Source organism: Oratosquilla oratoria, chromosome 27, assembly GCF_046742065.1.
Source record: "Oratosquilla oratoria isolate Oo_2021 chromosome 27, ASM4674206v1, whole genome shotgun sequence".
NCBI lineage: Eukaryota > Metazoa > Arthropoda > Malacostraca > Stomatopoda > Squillidae > Oratosquilla > Oratosquilla oratoria.
The window spans coordinates 55,307,561-55,321,246 of NC_134803.1; the positions used below are offsets into that span (position 1 = coordinate 55,307,561).

The 13,686-nt window shown below is 39.5% G+C and overlaps 1 protein-coding gene across 4 annotated transcripts; it reads right to left on the reverse strand.

The window, feature by feature from the left end:
* Positions 1-4,579: 4,579 nt before the first annotated feature.
* Positions 4,580-13,470, reverse strand: LOC143040090 (putative G-protein coupled receptor B0563.6). 4 transcript variants are annotated; one of them, XM_076210773.1, is made up of 4 exons: positions 13,452-13,470; positions 12,945-13,194; positions 8,443-8,673; positions 4,580-7,294 (listed from the first exon to the last, which is right to left on the reverse strand). In XM_076210773.1, exons 2-4 carry the CDS (start codon positions 12,955-12,957, stop codon positions 6,015-6,017), a joined length of 1,524 nt encoding a protein of 507 aa, XP_076066888.1. In that variant the 5' UTR covers positions 12,958-13,194; positions 13,452-13,470; the 3' UTR covers positions 4,580-6,014. The 4 variants fall into 4 exon arrangements, with proteins under 4 accessions (XP_076066888.1, XP_076066885.1, XP_076066886.1 ...); XM_076210770.1 differs by having other exon boundaries at positions 13,425-13,462; XM_076210771.1 differs by lacking the exon at positions 13,452-13,470 and adding an exon at positions 13,315-13,439.
* Between the last annotated feature and the right edge of the window lie 216 nt (positions 13,471-13,686).

The window sequence follows — 13,686 nt, forward strand, 5'->3', positions numbered from 1 at the left end:
ACACACACACACACACACACACACACACACACAAGTCATGAGAACAGAAAGCAAGTTTTCTCCCCCCACCCCCAGCCCCCCACCCGCCTCCCCCCACCCACGACCATGAATAATGATTGCCGTTGTAGTATGAGAGTCCAGCCGAGGGGTATCTTCTTCCTAGCACGGGAAGTTTTGTACGACCAACTTGTTTTTTTCCTAAAAAAACGAAGAAAAAAAAAAGAATAAAAATCGGCCACTTAGATGTAGTGATGGACTGTAGTGGATTGTAGTGCACTTCCTGTTTTCATCAATTTTGCCCGAACCTACGGTTGGGGGAAAAAGCAAGTGATTTTTTAAGATGTAAGATTACCATATAAAGATATCGGTAACTGTAATGGCAGTACATAAAATTGTTCATTTATCAGTGAATGATAGTCATTATCATTAAAACGAATAATATTAAAAAAAATAAAGAAAAAAAATAATTTTTACTCCTTCGTCCCTCCCCATTCCTTTTCCCATACTCAGTCCGCAAGGACCTAACCCGGCCGTCGGCTGTCGTCAGGGCCTGTGACTGTTATCTCGGATAATAAACATTTTATCGAGATGCCTGTCGTTTCTGTCTCCTCCAAGCTTCTTCAGAACGGGGTAGTCAATTGTTAATTCAACCTAAGATGTCTGATAAAAACGTGTGGGGCGTATCTTCAATGATTTAATTTTCATTTCAAAATTATGTAAATTTTGACCGTTACATTCGGCATCAGTGACGTCACTCTCTCTCCCCCACCTCCGCAGTCTGTGGTGAGATACTAAACACAAACGTACGAGCCGCAGTGATGATCACACTTGATTTTTTTGTCATTTATTACTTCTTTTTTGTAGTGTGCTTAGCTGAACAGTCTCTGAGCGCCTTTATAAAGTTGGATGAAAAAGAGGAATGATTTTTACCTGCTGATATATACCGACTGAAAGGCTGTTTCAGTGTTAGTAGAATTTACTTATGAAACAACGCCTATCGTACATGAATAAAAACAAGAAGGAATACTGTAACTCACAGGACTGTACAGAGAGGCAAACAAATGTAAATAAAACTGTAAATGGATATTGAATCACATTCTGATACAGAAATAAGAATGTTAGATCATCAAAGCAAAAATACTACCAATGTTAGAAATGACTAGCATACAATCCCGTGGCGGGAAGTGTCTCATGTGAATAAAATCGCCTGACGGCATTCAGAAAAGAAACATATATCATATATATGTGAGGGGTCTATTCAATTATCTGCATCCTATGTCATGCTACCTGACTTGGATCTGTACATGCAAATCTTTATAACTATCTCATCCTATGTTAATTGTCATGAATTTCCTAGCTTTTGGTCTGTATATGCGACTCTTCATCTTAATAAAAATTATTTTGTCAAAGCTTTTTATCTTAGAATACATAATTAATACATAATCTAAGGAAAATACATAATCTTAGAAAATATGTATATTTTACCGCCCTGAAAGTTAACTCCTGAGCATTTGATTTGGGCAACATTGGTACTGACATTATTTCCTAAGACTTGACTCAAACACATCTCGTAATTAAAAAAGAAAAATGAAAACAAAAGAAGCACGATAGAGGAACTTGAAATCTACCTCTGTGAGCTTAATCTAAGGAGGCAACCTATGAGAGAATTTCTTGCAAAATACTCATCTAAATAGCTCAGTATAAATTTCCTTAATTGATGCTGAAGTTCTTTGCGATACTTTTCTATCTGATTTCATAGGTCATCGAGCACTTCCTCGATTTTAGAATCTAAATTATCAAACATAAACAAGGTGAGGAACCTTGTACGGCAGGAGGCGCTGAGTAGTACCTGAGGCCGAAGCCGTCACATTTGAAGGACTTTTGGGACAGGCATAGTGATAAAAAAAAAATATATCGGAGTTTTTTTTAACGTGTTTTCCTTTTTTTCACACTGCCAAAGTTGCTCAGATATTAATATTGAGTATATAAAAATAGGTGCAACTTTGAGTGTAAAAAAAAATTTCGATTTTTTTTTTTTTTTTTTTTTTTTTGCATCATTAGACAGGCAACAGTCACTGCTGGGAATCAGAGAGAGGTGCGGGATTCGAACCTACAGCTAAGCGAACACAAGCCCAACCCGCTTCCGATGACGCAACAGAGTTACATAAACGTAGAGCTAAAATTCTAAATCTACCTGATTACGCACGTCACTTTTTCCGTGTGCAGTTCGGGAGATACGTTCAAATAGATTCCTGCTAGTTACTCGCTCTAGAACAGTGGTTCTTAACCTGTGGGGAATTCCCCACTGGTGGGCAACTCTCCATTTGCCACCACAGTGGGGAAAACAAAAAGACACCAGAAACAAGCAAAAAGAAACAAAAACACATCGAAATAAAAAAAAGTGGTTCTTTGTCCGACCGGTCATTCCCCACTTGGCAACTCCGCCATTCCCCACCAGTGGGGAATTGGGAAAAAGGTTAAGAACCCCTGCTCTAGAAGCTGGTCTATCCAGCACTAACTTCGTAAAGGTGGTGTCACACTAGGCATTTCTCACTAGCATGCTACTTGCTTTTGCTATTCCGTTTGAGCAATAAGGACTTCGGTTACGATATTTTGTTTTTCAAATTTCCAAATGTCAAATTACTCTCGCGTCATATAGTGAAAGACTGAATGACGAACTGAGAAGTTATGAATGTTAGACTGTTGATATGTTCTTACAGAAGTCTAAGAACCGAAGCCGTTGCTACTCAAACGAGATAGCAAAAGCAAGTAGCATGCTAGCTTAGTGTGTAGCCACCATTAACCTAAACTTGGAAGCGAGGTCTTACGAATTTGTCGTTTGTCTTAGTTTTCACGTTCCTCAGGGTATAGATTTTCTTCAAAAGTAATAAAAAAAATTGGGAACTGAGCTCAAATATCTAAAAATCATAGAACTCGGGGTATAGATTTTCTTCAAAAGTAATGAAAAAAATTGGGAACTGAGCTCAAATATCTAAAAAATATAGAACTCAGTGTATAGATTTTCTTCAAGACTTTTGAAAAAAAAATTGGGAACTGAGCTCAAATATCTAAAAATCATAAAACTCAAGACATAGATTTTCTTCAAGAGTAATGAAAAAAATTTGGACCTGAGCTCAAATATCTAAAAATCATATAACTCAGTGTAGATTTTCTTCAAAGGTAATGAAAAAAAAAAAATCTGAAATCCGAAATCAAATATCTAAAATTCATAAAACTTATATGGGCTTGTTGTGACTATCCACTGACATCTCAAAGGAAAACGTGATGTCAGTTTCCTAAAGGTTAACATTGCTCTTTGAAATAGTATTTCGTCATCAGTAATCAACGCTATTGTCCTTTGGTATAATATCGCGTCAGAGATGATAAAGATTGACTTTTTTTTTTTTTTTAGAACCTCTGCCAAGGGGGTTCGAACCCTGACCTGTGCGTAAATAATCACGAAGTCAAGACGCTAGCGACTGAGCTACATGCGATGGTCCAAAAGTACTGTACAAGTCCCCGACCTCGCTTCACGTAACATTAAAAGATCTAGTCTCATTTTCATCCAATCCCCGTATTAGGTTAAATACTAAGGGCAACGCAAAGCTAATCAGATAGGATTTAATCTAATAATATTTCTTCAAGTCAGGAGCTGAACCGACTAAAATTGCGTGAGGATCTTGCCCAAATACAATTCAGTAAATACGTGCCCAAGACAACTGTGGTGGTGGCACCATCTGAAGTGTGCTTGCTGGGTTCGAGTCCCGCACTCATCTCCGATTCCCATCAATCTCTCAAGCGTGTGATAGGGCAAAGGTGACGGCTTCGGCCGCAGTTACTCAACGCCTCCTGGCGTAGGCTCTTCACCGAATTCCAGATATAGACAGCTTTCCTGATTCCCTGACCAAACGTGTCGGTTGATTTAAGCGATTTTGGAATCCCTGTGCACTACAAAAATATATATAGTTTTCAAATAATTACAGAATCCTCCAGTGAAACATAGTACTCCAAAAGAAAATATATGTATATATATTGATTCCAGAAGCCCCAAATCAAAATAATGTACTACAAAAATTTATCTGTTTTATGAATTAACAAGTGCTGAGGAACAGCAATCCATAGGTTTAGGATATGTTAGTAAATAGTTGAGAGTTCTCCCTTGTCGATGTATTCTTCCAATACAAAAACAGACTTGTGCCGACATTCCGGCTGCCACCAAGTAAGTTTATTCAGCAAAAGGTTAAAATTAAATTCTAGGCTATAATACAGAGAATAACTACAGTGACCGAGATGTCTGTATGATGAGTACTTTGCACACCAAAGTACTATTGGGGGAAATTCAGTGGTTTCCATTTATATTCCTGTACTTCCGTCGAACAAGGGCAGACCAAAAATCTAGGTTTCGTCCGTTCATAATTTATTTTTCATCACACTCTCTACATCGGTCTGGGTCCAAGCAGGGGCCCGACATGGGTAAGTGCCCCCCGCCCCCCACACCACCACCTTACACATCTGATGGTCACTAGCACGATTCACATGTAACATTAATCCACAAAACGTCTACATCACTCATGATAAATAAATCAGGCATTAAAAGTACATTACGGGGAATTTGCTTAACCTCCTTTTCACCAAAAGTGCCCCCACCCCCCTTTGTCTGGGCCCTAGGTCCAAGAGACCCGACCGGAAGTCTTGCCGATATCACCACATCCTTAGGAATTCCTTCTTGCTAGAGAGAGCAGTGCTTGTGTAAATCAATGCACTTGTCCATACAGTAATAGAAACATGGGGATATATGTTTATACATGGGTATATATCAAATAATTCCGACTGTCGTCCCCGGATTCGAACCGGGTTCGTAAAATCACAAAGCCATCGCCCTACCAACTGAGCTATCGAGGTTATAATAATTTTTAACCTGGATGGTAATTCATGGGTATATATGCTCGCTCATGCTACTTAATTCACTCCAAGCCATGAACACACATTAGTGAAATCTGAGTAACCTCTCAAAATTGTCATTGTTCCCTAGAAATAACAATACCGGGGCATATTCATCATGTAGCACCCGGATATTTGCATCATTATTTGAGACAACGGTTTGATGTAGTACAAGAGGGGTCTGTAGGCTACTTTATAGCGTTAGTAAGGTTGAGTATATGAAATTAGGTGATCAATTTTTATAACACCACAAAGCTCTTGACAGCGCAATTGGTTAAGCCGCTGTTCATTTGTTACGTATCGGCTAGGTTCGAATCCTTACCCGACAACGTATCAGTTTCCAAATATGCTTCCATCGAGCTCCTGTTAGTCTCGATTGTGTTTGCAAGGTATTAAAATGGAAAAAGTTAATGTAATTAAGATGAAAATTCATATATATATATACACACACACACATATATTATATATATATATATATATATTCGTAAAGAGCTGGAGTCCAGGAGTCATGTCGGAAATTTTTCAAACACTGGACTCAGAGTAACAGATTTTTCTACCGATGTTTCGAACCCTGTCCGGGGTTCGTCTTCAGGGTTATACAATGTCAACAAAAAGGGTTTAACCACTTTAGTACGACTCAAATTCTCTGGCGCAGCATCGGCTGCCATATGTACGATGCATCACACTACTCGCGTTATAGAATATAAAGTCACTGCTGTATTACTCGTTCTCTTTTACTCTGAGTAATAATAAACACAGAAAACGTGATCAAACCAGTTCACAGAATCCGGGGGTAACTCATGTACAACTGCAATATATATATATATATATATATATATATATATATATATATATATATATATATAATCAAGACGCCAAGGCTGCCATCCTCGTATACCCCCTCGCTCGTCATAACGCCTACGTAGGCGTAATCGCACCTAAGTGGAAGTGGTTAACATAAACAATTTCACCAACCGCTGAAAATAATCAGCCAACGGCCGAGGCAGTTGAAATATAACACAGTTCGAAGCTCTAAAATTCACCTGAATAAACACCTAAGCAAAATAATCTATTCATCCAACCTCGTTGTGAACAGAAAGATCTCCTATGGGTACGCGCGAACTTTGATCAATCGTAAAAATCTTATTTGTGTTATCAGAGTCCTCAGCCCGCCCTGTACACGTCGTATACTGGGGGTTCTCACTAGTGTAGAGTGGGTTATCATAGAAAGGTTGGTTCCCTCCTGCAGTTGGGGAGTAATTGTGTGCAGGGGAGATTTCTTCAAGCTCGCTGGGAAGTATGATAATAGCAGTTTCTCTATTTCCTGCGGGCAAAATATTATCTTGAGTCTTTTCATATCCATCTGGAGAGAAACTCCTTCCCCTTGTGTCACTACTTACACGTTTCTTTGCACCATTGTATTCAGGTCTGTTGTTGTTGTTGTTGGAAATGTTGGATGCAGAGAGAGAAAACTTCCTATGCATACAGTAATTTGTGATGGCCCTACGAATAGGTTTGCTACAAAGTACATAAATGTAGAAATTCATGGCGTGGTTCAAAATCTCAAGGTTATTGGCTACCGCTCTGAAAATTTCGTACTCGAGTTCGGTGGATAAAAACTCTGTGTACATAGCATTGAAGATTCCGGCGGGCACCATCGTGATGAAGAAAGAGATGGTAATAGCGCAGAGCAGGATCAACAGTTCTCTGTCTTCCTTCATTTTATCCTCGTTGTGTACCGAATCAGGCCGAAGATTAAACTTTGTGCGTCCATCTAAGGAGTTACCCTGAAGCTTTTGCCGCTTCTTGGTGATGTTGATGAAAGCTCGTATGATCATGATGTTCAGAACAATCAAAATAATTATGGGTAGAAACGTCACAAGAATCTGCCGGAGCCAGGAGTACACGAGGTACCATTTTTCCTCTAAGGGATCTATTGCCATGCACGAGACCCAACCCGTTGCGTTTTCATACGCATGAGCACCGTATATGACAACAGATTCGCAGTTCTGCAACTTCTCTGGGGTCTTGAGGAAGCAGGTGGGGATCCATATGACACAAGAAAGCAAGATGGCTCCGAAGATCCCCCTCTTGGCAAGCCGCCACGAATGGACCGTCTTGAAGTCCCGTGGACGACAAACCGAGAAGAACCTATCTACAGTCACGCATACCACGATGAGGTTGGAAATACTAAGCGGCGCGTTGACAAATAGAATCTCGAGGTAAGAGTACCAAACAGCTGTTGAGTACATCGACGTAACAGGATGGAGGAGATGGACGAAGGCCGAGATGGAAAAGAAGAGACCAAGAAGATCGCAGATGGCAAGAGTGATGAAGTATCTGTAGGTAACACCTGAAAGGGATTAAAAATGTATCAGTAAAAGAGAATCAAAATGTTGCGTTATAGTCGTTCAATCTGTCTTGTAGTCGTTCCCAAAGGGAGACAAGTATCTAAAACACACTAATTTCAATTTATGGATAAACGTTTAAAATGGGGTCTCAGGACATGGCGTGTAACAGAATTGAAGTGTTAACACTTCCAGACCATATATGACGCACGTGCTGAATGCATTCAAGTATGCATAACATGATCATACACTACATGAGAACTGCAACCATGTACAAATGTATACATGTATAGTAATTCATTAAAGAGAAATGTAGTAATAGTAACACATATGTAAATTACATAGAGAATCCACAGTCGGAATGAAAGAAAATTTGGGAGACCCGGAGAACGTTAACTTCTGTATTAGTTCGCCAATGTTTTTCTTTCACTCCGACTGTGGGTTCTCTGTATGATGTACAGTAATGTTCATACATCTATGCAAGTGCACATGCACTTCTCCCTCTCTCTCTAGCGATAGAGAACCAAAAAATAATACGGTGAAGCTACATCTATGCAAGTGTACATGCACTTCTCCCTCTCTCTCTAGCGATAGAGAACCAAAAAATAATATGGTGAAGCCACCAAAACGATCATGAAGGGGCAAAGTCAAAATACTTGGTTTCAGTCTTGTTGAACGGAAGCTGGCCTATATATGAAGAGATCAACCTGTTGTAAAGGCGGACTTCTGTAGGTGAAGGTGCCAATATACAGCCCTATGGACCTAGCAGTTACTATCTTCAGTAATAAATCCAGACAATGTAAACTTGCCTGCACTTATCTGAATCAGTCAGGCTAGGTGATCGCCCAGCTGTTGCTAGCATGGATCTGACTATAATCCTGCTCCACCCGAAGTAAGTAGTAACCCCATAGACGTCGTTATGCTATGTTCGATGGTATTTCACATGGGTATCCAACTTCTGTAGAATATTGCCAAACCTCTTCAGAGAGACCTTGAGTATTTACTTGTATTCTTTTCCTAACCATCTGGGCCCCATCAACCACGCTCCTCAATCCTTTCCATACATTTTTTCCTAACCATCTGGGCCCCAACAACCACTCTCCTCAACCCTTTCCATACATTCTCGTTGGAATAAAAATTAACATGCTCTTACCTCGAAAGTACGGATGACACAGCACCACGATGACGAAGATGTTGCCCATCATCCCGATGGAAATGATAATAGGAGCAATGATGGCATATGCGATATGATGTGTGCGCTGTACAGCCAGGCTCTCCTCGGTGATGTTGCCAGCACCCAGCAAGATGCGGAGGTCATTGTCGTTCACTATGCCATTCCCATCAAAGTCCCCTGCTGGGTAAGGACCCACCAGCTTCGAGGCGTCTGAAACGGAAACATTGGTCTTCACAAAATATTTACATAAATGAATGCGAATGTCTGTCAGTTTTTTCAACTACGGTACTGAAACGGGATGCATATTACATATACTTACATTTCAATCCTGTAAATCCCTAGATCTTTATCTATGTAAATAAATGCGAATGTATTTCAGTTTCTGTATAACTGAAACCTGGCGCATATCCCGTAGACGTACAATAATACAACCCTACCAACTCCTAGATCTTCATATACATAAGTGGGAATGCCTGTCCATTTTTAAACATTTTCAACCAATGAACTAACCTAGATATATTATACCTCTCTGAAACCTAGAAGTCCAGAGTTAAAAAAAGTACATACATATACCAAGGGCTAGCCAAAGTCAAATGGCATAATTCCACTCCCACCCATTTCATCCCCATCCACTCCACTCCCATTCACCACCCCTCCCTCTTCTCTTGGCTCCTCCTGGATGACAGGTCATCCCTGCATCTCACCCACTGCCCTGGGTCAGAAACAATGCAACAAGACAGTACATTCACAGCAAGGCCGCTTCATTTGATCGGCGGCCCACCCCCTCCTCTCCGTCCCTTCATGCAGTAACATTTAAGACGGGGAGAAATCCCTTAGAGCTGCGTCAAAACATTATGCACATATAACCATTTCCTAACCCCCATCAACCCACAAACTCCGTTCTATGCATCACAGCATCACCCATATACAACCATTCTCCACTCACCCCTATCTTCTGTCTTCTCCCTTCCTTCCTCAACAGACATTCCCCTCTTTCTCAACGCCCCTTTTACCCCATCCATCCATCTCATCCTCGGTCGCCCCCTCCTGTTCACTCCATCCACCTCTGCCTTCCACACTTCTTTTACTAATCTTTCTTCACTCATTCTTTCCATGTGTCCAAACCATCCCAATACTCTTTCATCAACCCTATCTCCCGACTCCTTATACACCCCTGCTCTCCTCCTCACCTCGTTTCTCACTCTATCCAGCCTCGTAACCCATATTATATATATATATATATATATATATATATATATATATATATATATATATATATACATATATAAACTCAACATTTTGTCTGTCCGTGAGTCCGGGACCCTGTACAGTATATCTGCCTACATAAGCTCTACATAGTCATATCATACCCTTCTGGAATCAGGATGACCCCGGAATCAAAAACCTGCCCTTCATTTCATTCTTGAACATCCTGTGCTGGGATCACGTTTGGATGAGGTATTGTTAGTTGAAATTTCAAAATTCAAAAGAACTCCAAATATTGATGAATGAAAGCAGCAACGACTGCAACAGCACTGTAGGAGAGAGGGCAAACGCAGAGTATGGGATCCAAGGTAACGTTTCGCCCGGCAGGTTATTTCTGAAGAAGCTCTGCTGGGCGAAACGTTAGATACATTGGATCCCATACTCTGTGCTTGGCCTCTCTCCTACAGAACTCCAAATATTGATGAACTTGCAAGTTCTTCGTTTAAACTTGATCTAATGTAACACTAAAAAGTTGTGAGTCAAATATATTCAATCAAGTCCATTTAAACTTAGATTCAAGTTAAAGGTTTCTTGCTGCTGCTTTAGTGACCTCCAAAGGATTACGAAGGATTACAAAGGCGGAGCATGCCGACAGGAGACCTTTTGGTCCATATCTAGGTCGATGCGAAAAAAAAATCATAATAATTGTAAGTGAATAAATAAAAACTATAATAATGTAAATAATAAATAAAATACATAAATAAATGCAAAGGTAATAATAAACAGGTAAATAGTAAATAATAATAAATGTCACAATCATACAAAATTATCCAAATATGATGCACTGTGATATAAATCCGAGATATTAAGGCACCAATATGGAGCTGCCTAGTGTAGGCCTTATGGTCTCTTGCAGTCTCCTTCATTCTTATGTGTTTATGTAATACTTTATTGTTACAGCTCTCTTTGATCTAAAATCACACAGTACTGGGACTTTTGAGCTAGTATTCACCTTGCTCTTTGGATCACGTGCTGGACTCGTGATCGACGGCTATTTCCCTCACGGAAGAGAGCTCTGAGCTCGTATGACCGATCTATAGGTAACGCTGTGACCTTACACGCACACACACACACCCAACTCCCCGCCCACGAGAGTTGGCGCAACGACTCGAAGTGCAGCGATACTGACACTATTTCAGCCCTGGGTAGGATTCGAAAACGGGTGAGTACTAGTCTGTGCTGACGTCAACATGCTCAGATCTTTTATATGACACTTTCGTGTGTAATGCTTATTTGTGGTATTTGCGTACAATGACAAAACATGGAGGCCGGCATGCGACCTTCTGGTCTGTAACAAGGTCGGATACACATGAAATTAATTAAGTTTCCGCTCGGGAAATTTACTTAATTTGTATTGGGATTTTTTTTTTTTTTTATCAGTGTTGTAAGTCTATGTATCATTTTCGATCTGTTAATATCTCGAGATTCGCGGATCATACGAAAGCAGCATATTCCATGTAATGGCAGACTGAATATTTACATTTAGTTGGTGATAATTGGATTTTAGAAGTCAAAAGATAGTATTTCATCCAAAAATTTGGTGTTCTTGGTAGAACAAGACAATCTTAAATTTACTTTGGGCTGATCACGATAATTACATCAAGATACATTTTTCTCTCCACTTAAAAGTTTTTCCAGATGTAGTATACAGTCGTATTGTTATTCTTACCTATGTGTATAATTTTACACTTTCTATACACACTTCAGGGTGGCAAAGAAGACAAAAACGTATAAAAATACAAAATACCCGCAGAGGACCATCCTGTAGAGAAAGGAACGAAAAGCATCATACCAACAACGAAAAAAAAATAAAGTCTTAAAGACTATAAACTAACCGAGCAAGTGGCTCTGCCCCACATCTATCATAACTCTTACTTCCTTCTATTTCATTCTTTCCTTCCACTAGACCGCCAAATCCCCCCTCCCACCCTCTCTCCCATCTTATCTATCCTGCCCTAATATCATACCAATTTCAAGTCAAACAGAATACAGGATTCAAGTGTCTTCGAAGTCCCTTTTTGAACGAGTCCTAGCTATAGACAAGTGGAAAAGAAGGTCTACAAAGCTCCTGCTTATGGAGCGCAAAAACAGATTCCACTGGATGACTGATTATTTGTTTGTTGTTATTAGTCTGTTTACTTATTATTTGCTTGATTTCCATTTATTATTATCTGTTTGTCAGTTTATTATTATTTACTATTTACCTGTTTGTTTGTCATTTAACTATACCTATGTATTATTTATTTCATTATTATTTATATCATTATATCTTTTTATATTATCTTATCTATTTCTTATCATTTATATATTTTTTCGCATCCGACCTAGTTATGGACCAAAAGGTCTCCTGTCGGCATGCTCCGCCTTATAATTCCTTTGTAACCTAGTGCTGCGTGGTCTCCTACGGACAGGGGGGGGGGGGGGCTCAGTCACAGAGTTCTGAAGAAAAGCGACCATAAAAATGTTGATAAAGAGAAGGTTGAGATAAAATGTATCTGATGACTAAGTTACTGGAACTGGAGACAAACTGGCTTCTGTCATCCAAGATCTATATATACTGTATATAGATCTTGCTGTCACCTTCACGCACGAGACTAGCGAGGAAATCCCGCTCAAATCACGTGACGCTTAGGTCGTCCACACAGTACATACCAGTGCATCACCAAAGGATTACAAAGGCGGAGCATGCCGACAGGAGACCTTTTGGTCCATACCTAGGTCGGATGCGAAAAAAATTCATAATAATGAAATAATAAAAACTATAATAATGTAAATAACAAATAAAAAAAAATGCATAGGTATACTTAAATAATAAACACCATCTACACGCCACACGTCTGTCGCTCCATAGTCAACATTAAAGTTGGTTTCGTGATAGCGTTGGGTCCTTGTTCCCTGATATTCTGTTATCCATAATCAGCGCATCTAGTCTTACAGAAATTATCAAACTCAAGTGGAAAAACGAAAGGTTTAAGGAGGGTGACTGAACGAAGGAATAGTTGGAGTTAAACGTTATCAGCGACATTCTTTAAGTAAAGATTAGTCTCCAGTCATGAGTGAATGTCCAATGACTTGGTCACTAAAGCTGTCAGTAAAGTCCCTAATACACTAACTATATAGAAATTGACTCAGCCCCAATACGGGGTCGAGTGGACTTAAGTCCCAATTAAAAATAAAGAGAACTGCTACAAAGAGGGCAGGTTATGTGAACTTACATTCCAAATACATTTCACATGCAGAGGATAATGAACGTGTCAAGATGTCCTAGTGTGCAAGGCACAACAACCATGTACACATAAGTGCTTGTTGTAATAACTCTCCTGCCCTTGCCACACGTCGGAATGGTTAGTACACTCAGTCTTTGAAGCACATCTTAAAGTTGTACATTGCATCGGACAAAGCGCAAGTAAAAGTTTGTGTATTTCGGTATCACTTTCTATGTCACATTGTATTTGTTAGTTATTCCTGGAAAAATATGGCAATCAAGACTGTCACAGCATACATAGGACGAAAGTGATGGCAAAAAAATAAGTGCCACAAATGTCCAACGGCAAATACACGAAATCACCGAAAAATTAACTGTACTTTATCAGTACATTCACTTAGTCTTTTCACACGTATTCGTTTATACATTTTTCTGATCACTACATATAATTTCTTTATATTAATATAAAAATGTTCTACGTGACACCGACTATATCTTTACTCCACGTCTACATTACTGTGTATGATTGATAACGGTTTGCTCTGCTCAACGCGTCACTCGCTAGCCGCCAAACGAATTTAAGTTGCCAGGTGTCTCCAGACAATCTTATCTATTGAAATCCTCGATGTTTCCCGTTTCTGTTCACTTTATAAATGTCCAAAGTGAATTTCCTTATCTAATTAAAATTGCTAGGCTGCGACAAGAATAAATACAAGAGTCAAATATCTATGCCATCTGATTAACCAAGAGAG

Coding starts and splice junctions, on each gene's coding strand:
- LOC143040090 (XM_076210773.1), bottom strand. Junction 7,295..8,442: donor GTGTCATCCGTACTTTCGAG/GTAAGAGCATGT, acceptor AATCCCTTTCAG/GTGTTACCTACAGATACTTC.